The 14,897-nt window shown below is 36.7% G+C and overlaps 1 protein-coding gene across 8 annotated transcripts in view; it reads left to right on the top strand.

The window, feature by feature from the left end:
* The window catches only part of myof (myoferlin), a 32,770-nt gene extending 19,258 nt beyond the window's left edge, over positions 1 to 13,512 (top strand). For 2 of the 8 annotated variants that reach the window (XM_077206100.1, XM_077206103.1), the window contains 24 exons: positions 30 to 132; positions 224 to 301; positions 407 to 588; positions 948 to 1,106; positions 1,537 to 1,638; positions 1,830 to 1,991; positions 2,165 to 2,330; positions 2,766 to 2,842; positions 6,322 to 6,330; positions 6,458 to 6,556; positions 7,127 to 7,255; positions 7,550 to 7,705; positions 7,817 to 7,908; positions 8,006 to 8,176; positions 8,272 to 8,420; positions 8,580 to 8,719; positions 8,818 to 8,906; positions 8,982 to 9,077; positions 10,535 to 10,676; positions 10,761 to 10,860; positions 10,959 to 11,146; positions 11,891 to 12,000; positions 12,107 to 12,254; positions 13,114 to 13,512. In XM_077206100.1, the coding sequence (XP_077062215.1) occupies positions 30 to 132; positions 224 to 301; positions 407 to 588; positions 948 to 1,106; positions 1,537 to 1,638; positions 1,830 to 1,991; positions 2,165 to 2,330; positions 2,766 to 2,842; positions 6,322 to 6,330; positions 6,458 to 6,556; positions 7,127 to 7,255; positions 7,550 to 7,705; positions 7,817 to 7,908; positions 8,006 to 8,176; positions 8,272 to 8,420; positions 8,580 to 8,719; positions 8,818 to 8,906; positions 8,982 to 9,077; positions 10,535 to 10,676; positions 10,761 to 10,860; positions 10,959 to 11,146; positions 11,891 to 12,000; positions 12,107 to 12,254; positions 13,114 to 13,152 (2,886 nt within the window). In that variant the 3' untranslated portion in view covers positions 13,153 to 13,512. Of the gene's footprint in view, positions 1 to 29; positions 133 to 223; positions 302 to 406; positions 589 to 947; positions 1,107 to 1,536; positions 1,639 to 1,829; positions 1,992 to 2,164; positions 2,331 to 2,765; positions 2,849 to 4,974; positions 5,041 to 6,321; positions 6,331 to 6,457; positions 6,557 to 7,126; positions 7,256 to 7,549; positions 7,706 to 7,816; positions 7,909 to 8,005; positions 8,177 to 8,271; positions 8,421 to 8,579; positions 8,720 to 8,817; positions 8,907 to 8,981; positions 9,078 to 10,534; positions 10,677 to 10,760; positions 10,861 to 10,958; positions 11,147 to 11,890; positions 12,001 to 12,106; positions 12,255 to 13,113 lie in introns of all 8 variants that reach the window. The other 6 variants (XM_077206097.1, XM_077206099.1, XM_077206101.1 and 3 more) reach the window with 3 other exon arrangements.
* The last annotated feature ends 1,385 nt before the right edge of the window (positions 13,513 to 14,897 follow it).

The raw sequence follows: 14,897 nt of genomic DNA, 5'->3' as shown, positions 1-14,897 counted from the left end.
GAGCTTTTCACTGTTGATTTACTTGACAGGGAGTCGACATGGAAGCTAAAGTTGACGAAAAAGGCACCAAAGCAGAAGCTTCAGTTCAGCAGTTTGGTGCAAACAGGCCAACTGTATCATGCACATTTGACGGTGAGTTTTTTTTTAAGGACAGAGATTCCAGAAAGACCTTTTTTTTTCCAGAATGTCCATTTTATTAATGTTAAGCCTGATTTTCTTTCAGGACCCAATGCGTACCATTTGAGAGTCTATGTTTACCAGGCCAGAAACCTCTCTGCTCTGGACAATGACAGCTTCTCAGGTCCCATAGCAGTTTTGATATTGCTAATTTGTCTTTAAATTAGAATAATCTGGAAAAGTGACCTGGCTTTTATTATAACTAAAATCATATTGGTTTAAATTGCAGATCCATACGTCCATGTGTCGTTCTTGCATCACAGTCAAACAACAGAGACAATCCAAAGCACCTTGAACCCGACATGGGATCAGACTCTTATATTTAAAAATGTGGAAATCTATGGTGATCCCCAGTCTCTCGCCCAGAATCCACCCAGAGTGGTTATGGAAATCTTTGACAGCGATCAAGTGGTTAGTCTGATATATTTATGCTCTCACTTTACTCCACTCAATTGACAATATCGGCTTCTCAGGATGCCTATTCAATTTTTAAAAATGAGTTCATTTACAACACAAAATATCTATCTTCTATATATATATATATATATATATATATATATATATATATATATATATATATATTATATATTATATATTATATATATATATATATATATATATATATATATATATATATAAATGGATCACATATAAACAGAATTTGTTGTTTACTGGTAAACCTGATGAATATTAGCTATTCTATATTTTTGCCTTTTAGAATGCAAGTGCCCCCATAGTGTGAATGATTTGCAATTTGTTCATCCTGTTAGGGTAAAGATGAAATGCTTGGCAGAAGTACATGTGTACCTTTGGTGAAGTTGACTTCAGGTGTTGATGGATCACCTAAACTCCTCTGGGAGCCTGTAATGCACAAAAATGCTCCTGCTGGGGAGGTTCTAGTGGCTGCAGAGCTCATTTTGAAGACCAAGGTATGGTTCTTCATGAAATTTGGGTCATTTTAACCATATTAAAGGGATAGTTCACCTAAAAATGAAAATTATGTAATTTACTCACCCTCAACTTGTTCCAAACCTGTATGAGTTTCATTCTTCTGTTGAACACAAAAGAAGATATTTTGAAGAATGTTGGTTACCAGAAAGTTGATAGTAGCCATTGACTGCCATATGGTAGTAAAAAAATACTATGGGAGTCAATGGGTATCGACTTTCTGGTGTACAACATTTTTCAGAATGTCTTTTGTGTTCAACAGAAGAAAGAAACTCATACAGGTTTGGAACAACGTTAGGGTGAGTAAATGATGACGACAGAATTGACATTTTTGGGTGAACTATCCCTTTAATGACTGCTCTGTGGTTCAAATAAAATTCTGCTTGATAATTCCTATGTTGTCTACTCTAGGGAAATGACACTGAACTTCCTCTTACTCCTGCTAAACGAGGAGAGAAGCTCTATATGGTTCCTCAAGGGGTACGACCGGTGGTGCAACTCACTGCCATAGAGGTCAGTTTTATCTCAGTGTGTTATGTCCTTTTGGGAGTTGTTTAAAAGGGGTCATATCATGCCAAATCTATTTCCTTAATCTGTTGAGATAATGTACTTTTAAAGCTTCCTCTCAAGTCCAAAAAATATCATTTATTGAATTAAAACATGCACACAAACACCGATATTTACACAATGTTTGATATTTGCAGGTTTTAGCATGGGGATTGCGTAACATGAAGACGTATCAGCTGGCTCCAGTTACTTCACCCAGTCTGGTGGTGGAGTGCGGAGGAGAAAGAGTTCTGACAGCTGTCATCAAGAACATGAAGAAGTGCCCTAATTTCCAAGGAAATGTCCTCTTTTTAAAAGTGGTGAGCATCCACCTCTACCTGTTGAGAAAAGGCATAGTAATTCTTTCAAATAAATGCTCCTTTCTTTGCATTAGACTGCAAAATATCAATGACATTCAATAACATTTGAATGTGGTTTAATTTTCCAAATGCTTTTTTGAGACCTTCTTGACCATCTTGTTTTGTATCTTTAGCTTCTACCCAAAGAAGAGATGTATGCTCCTCCTATAGTGCTGAAAGTCATCGACCACAGACCTTTTGGAAGGAAACCTGTGGTGGGTCAGTGCACGATAAGTTCCCTGGAAGAGTTTCGATGTGACCCTAATGCCACAGTAGCTGAAGTTGCCATGTGTTCAAAAAGTACGTCTCCTTCACACTTTTCTGTTTACTGGTTTATCTTCTCTTTTTTTTTTTTTAAGGTAGAGGTAATTACATTGTATAAGGTGATATTGCATTGATATTCTTAAAACATTCTGTGAGCTAGATTACCTTTTATCAGTAACTGTTAAACTTTAGCAATTAATTCAGTCCAAACTTCATTCAAACTTTATTTCTTAGTCAGGTATCTTCTGCCCTAAGTGTGCTATATATTTTGTTGTTGTAAAGTTAATGTTTTTGTAATTGCATGCTTAAGTTTGATTTAAATGTCTTGATTTTCTGATTTTACATCTCTCCAAAAGTCGCCTTACCAATGATGATTTTTTTGTACAGCCTTCAGGAAATTTGAAAGAATATTTATCAGCATTCTTAATTTTTTTCTTTTTTTTCTCATTTTTTTCTTCTCTTTTCTTGCAGTGTCTTTGATGGCAGCTGGTCCAAGAGACCTCCATGTAAACATTGATGACGGCAGACAGCATCTTCTAGAAGCTCAGGTACTGGTACCAAGTCACTTGGCTTAGTAGGTTTAGGAACTGAAAGGGTTAGTTCTCCCAAAAAGAAAAATTCTGTCATTAACTACTCACCCTTGTGTCGTTCCAAACCCAACTTTCTTTCATCTTCAGAACACAAATGAGGATCTTTTTAATGAAATCTGAGCGCTTTTTCCTTCCATTGGCAGATATGCAACGACGACAGCAACATTCAGAAAGAGATGGTAAATCTAATCCATATGAATTGAGTCAAAATGAAGTCCAAATTTTCTAAAGAGACACAATTGATTTATATGATGAACAGATTAAATTTAGGCTTTTATTCACACAAACATTCATCAACTTACACATCCGTTGTGGTAAACGTAAGTTAAAGGATGTTTGCTTGACGTGCAGCGCGAGAACCAATTAGATTCATTCTTATGTCACGCAACATGTTTGAACTTCTGCAAAAACCACTGAGGTTTGTTGTCACACAACAAAGCAATTATGGTTGAGCTTCTGTTTGTTCACTGATCAATGTTTATATGGGAATAAAAGGGAATATCTGTTCATCATATAAACCGCTCGATTCATATGGATTAGTTTTACAATCTCTTTATGAATTTCTTGAAGTGTCAAAATGGTAGTTGCATGGACTGTCAATGGAGGGTAAGAAAAACACTCCAATTTAAAAAAAAAAAAAGTTGTTTATTTGTGTGCCGAAGTTGAACGAAAGTCTGACAGGTTTGGAACCACATGAGGGTAGGTAAATACTGAAATAATTTTGATTCATGGGTGAATTAGCCTATCCCTTTTAGTCTGACCTTGTGAGAGAGAAACTATGTACCGTATTGTTCTGAATATAAGTCTGAAAAAATGGGGTCGTCTTATGGTGCTTTTCCACTGCATGGTACGGCTCAGTACAGTTCGGCGCGGCACGGTTCGGCTCGCTTCGCTTTTCCACTGCGTGTTACAACTCGGCTCAGCGCGGCACGGCTCGGTTCGCTTTAGCTAGGTTTGCTTTTCCACTGCAGTTAGTACCGCTTCAAAGTGGGTGGGATTATAGACTGATCGTTATAGTTTATCCACTCCTCAGCAACCAAGAAGAGGCACGTCTGTACTTTGTCCACTGATCACGATTCAGCCATTTCTTTTTTGGATGTTTTTTTATTCTTTCTTTTTTCGTCAAGCAAGTAGTTTTAAAACAAGTGCTACAGCGGTGGCTGTTACTGGCTATTTAAATCTATCGGGTTTGATGTCTCGCAAATACAATGACGCTGGTAGTGACGATTCTGTCTGACCAATCAGTGATCTGAAGTGTTTTCACGTCACATTTTAGTATTGGTACGGTACGCTTGGATCCTCAACAGAGGTGGTACCATTTAAAGCGAGCCGTACCGTACCATGGAGTGGAAAAGCAGCACAAAGTGAGCGATACCGAGCCGTGCCGTACCGTACCATGCAGTGGAAAAGTGCCACAAAGTGAGCCGTACCGAGCCGAGCCATATATGCCAAATACGCATAAAACGAGTGTGCCAGCAAGAAATGCGTTGTGTGTCAGAGTGTAAGGTTAGAAGATAGCGAGTGTAAAAAGACCGTCTTATAAACACATACAGTCAAAGAAATGCCAGAGCCCGTCTACGGATTTAGACATTCTCTGGAAAAGCTTAATCCCGTTACTGACAAGTTTGCATGCTTTGCTGATGGGACCAGAATTCCCTCGTACGTGACTTTAAAATATAATACGGTAGCTTCCCCTGATTACAACATTAACAGTAGAAGTGAAATCTTATTGTAGTAATGAAATTTTGGTAGGCTACATGGTTTTCACTGTGAGATGGATAGACTAATTGTTATAATTCAGATGGGCTACAGGTTATTTTTATGGTATGCCAAAAGTGTATTTTTAAATGTGATTGTTGGTACATTTTTATCAGCATTTACCATACTTTCAATACAAAAATTAAAATATGAAGAATATGCTGAAAGAAAATATCAAAAATTTGAAAATATATTTTTCATAATCAAAAAGCCTTTTTCCAAAAAGAACATCTTGAAAAGCGGGGGTATTTTCACAACATACGGTAATGGTGGTACAACGGTAATGGTGGTACACACAAGTATGAATCTATTTTTAACTTTGTGAATTTCAGTATATGTATGGCATCTCAGCTGCTGTTGACAAAATGGGCACTGCTAGTCAACTTCAAGTATGTATAGTAATAAGGCACTTCAATCAAAATGCCTGAATTTTGAAATTACTGTAAATGTAATTCAGAGTGTGTGTGAAGTGTGTAATTTCTGCATTAGCACTAACGGTACCAAACCGATGCCATTGTGATTGAGTCAGTGTTATTTCTGGCCTGGTCAGGCTGATCACAGAACATATTGCAATTCTGTTTGGTGCCACTAGAGGCATTGAAGTTACATTCTTCAACACCAACACTTAAAGTCCCCCTGTAGTCAATAATTTTATCCCTTAAAACTAATTTTTGGATCACCAAAATGACATTTAAATGTTTTTTCCTTAAAAAAAAATTCTTGCCATAAAATAGCTAGAATGTTACTCTATACCCTCACTTCATTTAGTATACGCGGTTCTATGAATATGCAAATTAGCCCCACCTCCACTCACTCACACCAGCTCAGAGATCCACTCGTTGATGATCACACGTTGAAGTGATTGGTTACAACATGTTTGTGACATAGAGAACAGGTGATTTCAAACCGTGTTTTTGAGACGGTCTTTGGTTCACTGCATTTTTAAGGAGAAAATACTCAGCAACTGTTGACTATATGTTTTTAATATGCTTTAAGACAAACCATGTGCAAATTCATCAAACAACATTAAAAGCTTGATTTTCAACACAGGGGGACTTTAAGTTTACCTCATACCTCCTGCTCAGGCTGATTGTGTGAATCTTCTGTAGTTAGAAATGGGTTAAATTGAGGGAATCTCTAATCAATATGTTGTGCTCAGAATGATCAATCTCATTTCCCGTTCAGCTGACCTTCTATACATGAAATCATACTAAATTACATTGAAGTGTGTGGTTTTTCACATTCAGTTTCTCTACTGCCTTTCTTAATTCAACATTTAATTTTTGTCTGCATTCATATTTGCTTGTCTGCATTCAATTAACTAACTTTATCCTATTGATTAATTTTAAAATGAACTCCCTTGTGTGTGCTAAAGGCATTTAATAATGGAGGAAGGTATTAAATAAACTTGATCAGTGTATACATTTGTCAATTTGCTTTTTGAATTTTTATTAAATTTACATTCAGCACTTGAAATGCTTGTTTAAATTTTGTTCCTTTTTCTTATATTTGAGATAAAAACATTTATTTTAAATCTTGTTACACTGATTAAGTTGCAATTAGACTGAAACCTTACATGTATGTAAAAGGTTTTCCAAGCCTAATATTCCATCTTAACAAATCTTAAATGTTTGTGTGTGTGTCTGTGTCTCTGTGTGCATTTCCTGGTGTTTCAACAGCGTGAGAAGGTGAGTTCTGTGACAAGTTTACACACTTTCCAATTAACCCAAGTTTGATAAGTTGATGATAATTTATCATCATATCTCTATTAGCTCTATCATGACAATGAAACTGTCCATTTTATTAACCTTACAGGAGAAAGAGTCTGTTGATTGGTGGAGTAAGTTTTATGCTTCTGTTGGAGTGAATGAGAAATGCCGCCCATACCTTGACAAAGGTTATGACACATTAGAAGTGAGTTCTGTCTAGCTCAACAGTGTAGATATGAATATTTTTTTAATGTTACATTTAATAAATGACTAAATATCAATGTTACATTTAATGACTAAATATCAGTCTATGCAATAACATAACAACAAAAGTTGTGATATTCTTCTCAAGCTGTACATTTGCTTTGTGAGGAACAGATTTTCGTTATTATATGGTCATTTCATTCGATATTCACTGGAGATCATAAAGTCCGCCCTAGCTTTCCTTAGTGCGTTCATGAATGCTCCTGAGAAGTACAGATGTCTGATTTGTGATCCAAATTTTTCTTTTCAATCTGATCTTCTAAATTAATGAGTTGATCCAGTTCTCAAAAACTGGACTTCTGTTCACTGATTTAGTGGTGAGTGGGTGAGTAGTTAACAACTCATTGGAGAAAAAGATTTTCCGTGAATAACAACTTCAATTTTGGTGTGTTCCTTACACAAAGCTATTGTATGACTTTCGAATACTTAGATCCGTAAAGGCTAATTTTTACTGAAGTTATTGTATTGTTTAGTAATTGTAACCATGTTCTTGTTTTGTTGGTTTTCATAGGTGTATGACTATGAGCTTGAAAGTTTAAATGAATTCATGGGTCTTACCGATTTCTGCAAAACATTCAAATTGCAACGTGGGAAAAGGGAAAGTGACAGTGATGATCCCGCTGTTGTTGGAGAATTCAAGGCAAGATGTTTTATTAATTTGGTCTACAAATTAATGTATTTGGTACTACAAATTAATGTATTTGGTACTATTACATGCTACAATGTGTTTTTTTTATATTCTGTATCAATTGGAAATGTCACATTATAGAATTAAAATGGGTTGAAAATAGCATTTTATGTTCTTGGTTGTGTAAAATCCTATTAATGTTCATGGTTGTGTAAAATGTTATTAATGTTCAGTGTCACATGATCCTTCATAAATCATTCTAATATGCTGAGGCTAATTCTAATAATTCCAATTGATTGTTTTCAGGGCTCCTTTAAGGTCTACCCATTGCCAGATGATCCAGGGGTGGCTCCTCCGCCACGTCAGTTCAGAGAGCTGCCCGACAGCGTCTCTCAGGAGTGTGTGGTCCGAATCTACGTGGTTCAAGCCATCGACCTGCAACCCAAAGACAACAATGGCAAAGTACTTTTTATCGTTTAGCATTTTAGAAAACTAATTTTGATTTTTCAGTTACTCAATTTGTTGAATTCCTTCTAAGTAAAAAGAAAAAGCAACGTTCCTTTTCTTTTTCAGTGTGACCCATACATCAAAATCTCTTTGGGGAAAAATTCTATTGAGGACAGAGACAACTATGTGCCGTATGCACTCAACCCAGTGTTTGGCAGGTAATGAATGCCATAGCTTTGAGAGTTTATCATGCTTTCAGACTGTCAAGCTGTTGGAGAGGACTTGACCTACAACCGTTTTCTGTTTTCTCAACAGAATGTTTGAAATGACATGCTTCCTCCCACAAGACAAAGACCTGAAAATTGCCGTCTATGACTTTGATTTGCTCACCCGTGATGAGAAAGTTGGGGAGACAGTGATTGATTTGGAAAACCGCTTCCTTTCTCACTTCGGTTCCTACTGTGGTTTACCCCAGACATACTGCATGTGAGACCCATACAATTTATTTAATGCAAACTTAATATTTTCATTGAGGACAACAGTAAAGACATTAGTTAACTAATGTATTATTCATTAAATAGTTCTGGACCAAACCAGTGGCGCGATCAACTCAAACCATCTCAGATTCTTGAACATCATGCCCGTTTGAAAGGATTGAGTCGACCCAGGAGTGAAGACAATGGAAACACTTTATCCTTTGGTGGCCGATTGTATTGCCTCTCTGACTTTGGTGATTTTAAGAGCTATTCATTCTTCTGAGCACTATTATGATGGCTTGACAAACTGTTAATGTATTATATTATAAAAGCTGTCTGAAAGTTCTAGTCAATGCTTTGTCAAGCCAACATTCAAAGCTGTCTAGTTATACCTTTATATGTATGCATTTTAGAAGCGAACAAGAAAATTCACGAACACCTGGGTCCGCCAAGTGAACGGATCGCATTGCACGTCCTCAGAACTCAAGGCCTTGTTCCGGAGCATGTTGAAACCAGAACTCTTTTTAGTAGCTTCCAACCGACTCTCCCGCAGGTGTGAGGCTGCTTACTAGCGGGTTCTTCCTGTGATATACTTTATAGACCCTTTTTGTTTGAAAGCAAGCTCAAAACACTGCTTTATCTGTTTTATAGGGAAAACTCCAGATGTGGGTTGACATTTTCCCCAAAAGCCTCGGGCCTCCTGGACCTCCTTTTGACATATCTCCACGCAAAGCAAAAAAGTTAGAATAAATTGGTAATTTCAGTTCTACTTTTATGTTTATCGACGATTGACTCATGTTGAATCTTTTTATCAGATACTTTCTGCGAGTCATCGTTTGGAACACGTCTGACGTAGTTTTGGATGAAACCAGCATTACTGGTGAAAATATGAGTGACATCTATGTAAAGGGGTATGTCAAATTTTTTTTTTCTTTTGCTGTACCTTAAGGCAAGACACTAAAGACAAAACCATTGTTTTGTTTTTAAATGATTTTAGGATATTTTGCTTTCATAAGATGTTATTTCAGACTTGTGGAAAGAAAAACCCAAAATACACATTTAAGTGTGCTTGATTTTTTTTTTTTTTAAAGTGTAGTAAAACATTTTTTTTAATAGTCTTAGTTTTTAAAGAAATGTACTGTTATTGAAATCTACAGACAGTTTTCTCAATGTTTTTTTTCTCATACAATGAGCCTGAAATCTCCACTTCAGTAGCACTTACATGCACAACTTTTACCTATCTATATACCAAAGGTTTTTACTGAGGGGTTTGTTCATATATCATTCCCCTGATTTATTTAACATTTATTTCCTAAAAACATTGTGTTTTTTATTTTTTCTGGCTGTTGACAGTAATATCTCTTTTTATCATTCCATAAATCAGAAAATGGAGTTAAAGGTTTTTAGGTATGGGATTTTGTCAACAAAATGAAACATCCTGGCTTTATCTTCTTCTGTTATGGAAATGTATGCAAACGAGTTCATATTTATAAAGATAGTCTCATTTGCATATTCAAACAGGGTTTCAGAAAACTTTGACAAAACAATTGTCTTAATGTACTATTATTAATAGATATCACCATATTTTCTTGATTGATAGGTTAAATTTCTAGCCTTTTTCACATGGTGTCTTGCTTTGAAGTGCCCCTATTATGCTATTTGAAAGATTCCTAATTTTGTTTTGGAGGTCTCCTACAATAGGTATACATGCATCCAAGGTCAAAAAACACTTTCATTTTCTTAATATACATTGCAGCATCACCTTTTCTCTCAGCGCCTGAAATGGTTTGATCAAGGTTTCGGTTTCTCTAAACTCCTCCAATCCGAGAGCATACTCTGCTCTGATTGGTCATATGGCCTAATCTTTTGTGATTGGAGCTAAAATTCAGATATGGTAATGGGTGGTTCGTTTCTGACACACGAAAGTCCAGAAAGAGCACTTGAAACTCAAGTGTAAGTGGATTTGCTTTTCGAAAAGCGGGACAGTGTCTTCTCAGCATGTCGGCAACACTAAACAAACTCTTTCAGGCCTCATCTACAGTGTTTGAGGGTGAGTCAAAGTAGACGTTGTTCGTGGCCAGCAAATGAGGACCTTAGGCTGGCATAATGCAAATTTGTTACAAGCCTGAAACCTGCGTAGGTTGGAGCAGGAAGTAAGACAGGAATTGCTAATTACTAATTTTCAGGCAGATCAGAACCAGAACTATCTACACTTTGATCTTTGATATTTTGCAAAACCTTTTACATTAACAAACATCTATATTATTTACTACATGAAAGGTAATATCCAAAAAAGCATAATGGGGCACTTTAATGTGTTATACGAATACATTTTTCAATATATTCATGCATTTCTGTCTTTTATCAGTTGGATGCCAGGTATGGAAGAAGAGAAACAAAAAACAGACGTCCATTATCGCTCTCTGGATGGCGATGGAAATTTCAACTGGAGATTTGTCTTTGGATTTGAATACCTGCCTGCGGAGCAGCTATGTCTTGTATCTAAAAAGGTACTTTTAGATTGGCTGTTTGATACATGTAATGAAAAGTACTGGGAAGTGTTAAAATATTCTCTCTCTTTTACAATTAAAAAGGAACATTTCTGGAACCTTGACAAATCAGAGTTTAGAATCCCACCCAAGCTGATTGTTCAAATATGGGATAATGACAAATTCTCATTGGATGATTACCTAGGTGAGATGTCTGTATGTAGCTTTTTTCTGAGCTTTTGGGAATTTAATTTTTCTTTAAATTTTTGGGTCCTCTTGTGTATTATCTCTCTTGTGTTACAGGTGCTATTGAACTTGATCTGCACCACCTTATCAACCCTTCCAAAACACCAGAGAAATGTAACCTTAGCATGGTGCCTGATGGAACTACGCATCCAAAGTCAGATCAATTCAAGTCTCTCTTTGACCAGAAGACAGTTAGAGGATGGTGGCCATGCTACATGGATAAAGATGGGAAGAAAGAGCTTGGTGTAAGTACAGCTAATGCAAATAGTGTGTGTGTGTGTGTGTGTGTGTGTGTGTGTGTGTGTGTGTGTGTGTGTGTGTGTGTGTGTGTGTGTGTGTGTGTGTGTGTGTGTGTGTGTGTGTGTGTGTGTGACATTAATAATAAAAAAAGGAAGAGGATTTAATATCCATTGGGAATTGACTGGATCATGAAAAATTAAAGTGTATGTTCACCAATTTTCAACCCACTTTGTATTATTCCAATGTTGGTAGTATATGTAAATGAACAGTTTACTTTTCGTGTTACCTGGTCCGAGAAATTCATGTTTATTAAGTTATTGTAAAAATAGGTTAGAAGCTGCACCCCTGTTCCTTTTCTTCCAAATCAACTGACAATACAACCATTTCTTTCAGTTATTCACCCTCCAATTTGAATTAAAACTCTGTGTTCAGAGTCATCCTGTTTGATATTGAGACCACAAGCACGTATGTCAGATTTTCCGTTTTGGCGTTCTCTCCATATTTATGATTCTTTGCAGCCTTTAATGCTCTGGATCCTCTGGAAACCAAAAATAACTCACCCATTAAACATTTACTTTGTGACTATAAGTTTGCTAAAAAGTATTCCCTACTCAAGCAAGGCAGTATTTGACTCCTGTTCAATAGGAGCAGACCCATTGACTTCCATAGTATTTTTTTTCCTACTATGGAAGTCAATGGTGTCCATCAACTGTATTCCTCAATTGGGGCTTGTTCATATGTTGTTTCAGGGAAAGGTGGAGTTGACTTTGGAGATTGTGAATGAGAAGGAAGCGGATGAGAGACCTGCTGGAAAAGGCAGAGATGAGCCCAATATGAATCCGAAACTGGATCCTCCTAAGTAATTGAGTTCTCGTTTTATATACATTTGTTCATATGTTTATATATGATTGTTCTGTGTGTTAACAGAAGATGACCGAGATTTGTTTCTCTTTTAAACCTCTCAGGCGACCCGATACCTCGTTCTTTTGGTTCTCAAGTCCATGCAAGACGTTAAAGTTCATAGTGTGGCGAAAATTTAAGTGGATGTTCATCGGCCTGGTTGTGCTAATCTTAGTGCTATTATTCATTGGGATCTTGTTTTATTCACTACCAGTAAGGGCTCACTTCATCAATCCTTTCACAAAGGTTGTGTTCAGACTTTTCACTTAAAGGAGAACTCCGGTGCAAAATGAACCTGGGGTGTAATAACACATTGGTACAGAGTCGACTGTTCTCTGGGATTTGTTTTGATAATCATGATAATCGAGTGTAAAGAGTTTTATCTCTAAAAACTGTTTAGCTTATAACACTAGTATATGGGGCATATGATAAGTAAAAAGAGATCGCTAGTTAATACCACTAACAAGGCTAAAAATAGCCCCACACTAACACGGTAGCTTAATCAGGGTCTCTACATTCAAACCGAAGCACTGAGAACTTTGTAAGTGTACAGACAGTTTAATAATAATATTCTTTTTAAAGACAGTACCATCGCGTATACAGGCAGGAGCCATCTTTGGAAAACAGACTTCTCACAGTTCAGCTCGTAGCACGGCGTTAGTGGTTCGACTGGTCGAGACTGTTTTCCAAAGATGGCTCCTGCCTGTATACGCGATGGTACTGTCTTTAAAAAGAATATTATTATTAAACTGTCTGTACACTTACAAAGTTCTCAGTGCTTCGGTTTGTATGTAGAGACCCTCATTAAGCTACCGTGTTAGTGTGGGGCTATTTTTAGCCTTGTTAGTGGTATTAACTAGCGATCTCTTTTTACTTATTATATGCCCCATATACTAGCGTTATAAGCTAAACAGTTTTTAGAGATAAAACTCTTTACACTCGATTATCATGAAAACAAATCCCAGAGAACAGTCGACTTTGTACCAATGTGTTAGTACACCCCAGGTTCATTTTGCGCCGGAGTTCACCTTTAAGATGTACAATGCTAATTCATTATTTTTTGTTTTTTCAGAACTACATCTCCATGAAAATCGTCAAACCCTTCAATTGAGTGCAGGAGTTCAAATTTTTGTTGTTTTATCCATGTAATGTATTTGGCATGATCAGGGTTTCACACAGTGAAAGCAGTTAACAGAAATGGTTCATACAGACCACCAATACAGTGTTCGTTTTGTTGTGGTTGTTCATTTTTCATGTGGTTGTTTAGGTATTTTCTATTAATCACTCTTTTGCACCATTATTAAATTTCATCATGAATTTTCACTTTTTCAGGTTTCACTGATGTTTGGAAACATTTGTACACAAACCGTGAAGTGTTTTCTATTGTGAAAATCTTTTATTGTATTATATTATCAGATCATTTTAAAGTTTATTGGTTAAAGTTATTAAAATGTTAAATAAAAAAAATAAATAATAATATGTTTGTTTTTGTGTAAATTTAAATTGTTCAAGTGTAAGTCTAATATTGATACTGTGATGCATGTATTCTGGGATTGCGATATGATCAAAGCTTATTGGAAAGAAATTCATAGAACTGTTCAGAAGATTATTGGTAAATCGTTTCCCTTGTCGGAGTAGCCTATTTACACCTTGACAATGGCCTAGAATGTGTTTTGCATTTTTGTAACTATTTGACGAGGAAAAAAATTTATACTTTTGTTATTGTCCACTCCTAATGTCCCTTCTGTTAATTTTTGGCAGTCAAGTTGCATCCCTTTTACCATTTGAAAACTAACTTATGTTTTACACCAGAAGTCTAATCATTTCTGGCATATTTGGTCTCCTCTTTAGAATTTTCTTTGGATTACATGTTGAATGCCTTTCTCTTTATTTCTGTTCATTCTGGTCCTACCGCCCTTTACTATACCTACCTATACAATATATCATTTGTGCTATGTCCCTGTTCAGGTTCTTGATTTTTAATATTAATATCATGATATACACTGAACAAATTTATAAACGTAGCACTTTTGTTTTTGTCCCCATCCGAAAACCAGTCAGTATCTGGTGTGACCACCATTTGCCTCACGCAGTGCAACACATCTCCTTTGCATAGAGTTGATCATGTTGTTGATTGTGGCCTGTGAAATGTTGGTCCACTCCTCTTCAATGTCTGTGCGAAGTTGCTAGATATTGGCAAGACCTGGAACACGCTGTCATATACCCCGATAGCATCCCAAACATGCTCAATGGGTGACACGTCCGGTGAGTATGCTAGCCATGCAAGAACTGGGATGTTTTCAGTTTCCAGGAATTGTGTACAGATCCTTGCAACATGGGGCCGTGCATTATCATGCTGCAACATGAGGGGATGGTTGTGGATGAATGGCACAACAATGGGCCTCAGGATCTCATCACGGTATCTCTGTGCATTTAAAAGGCCATCAATAAAATGCACCTGTGTTCGTTGTCCAAAATAGGCACCTGCCCATACCATAACCCCACCGCCACCATGGGCCACTCGATCCACAACGTTGACGTCCGCAAAACGCTCAACCACACGACGCCATACACGCTTGTCTGCCATCTGACCTGTACCGTGAAAACCGGGATTCATCCGTGAAGAGATCACCTCTACAAAGTGTTTATTGTGTTACTTATTTATAGGGACAAAATCTTTTATTCAGGGGTGCAGGTATATGATGTCACTTTTTAGGCCAATCAGCAGGTAGCATCACACTGGTTCCCTGGACAAAAACCCAGTAGGATTTTTCCATAGGCTTTTAGATTACGCCAAAAACAAATATACAAACTTGCTTTACATTTATGGTGCGTACATGTTTTTTCCATCACGCA

Source organism: Siphateles boraxobius, unplaced genomic scaffold (assembly GCF_051911475.1).
Source record: "Siphateles boraxobius isolate OS27281-9 unplaced genomic scaffold, OSU_SipBor_1 55, whole genome shotgun sequence".
Lineage (NCBI taxonomy): Eukaryota > Metazoa > Chordata > Actinopteri > Cypriniformes > Leuciscidae > Siphateles > Siphateles boraxobius.
Note: the sequence above shows the minus strand (reverse complement) of the source record. Positions and strands in the feature narration are given on the sequence as shown.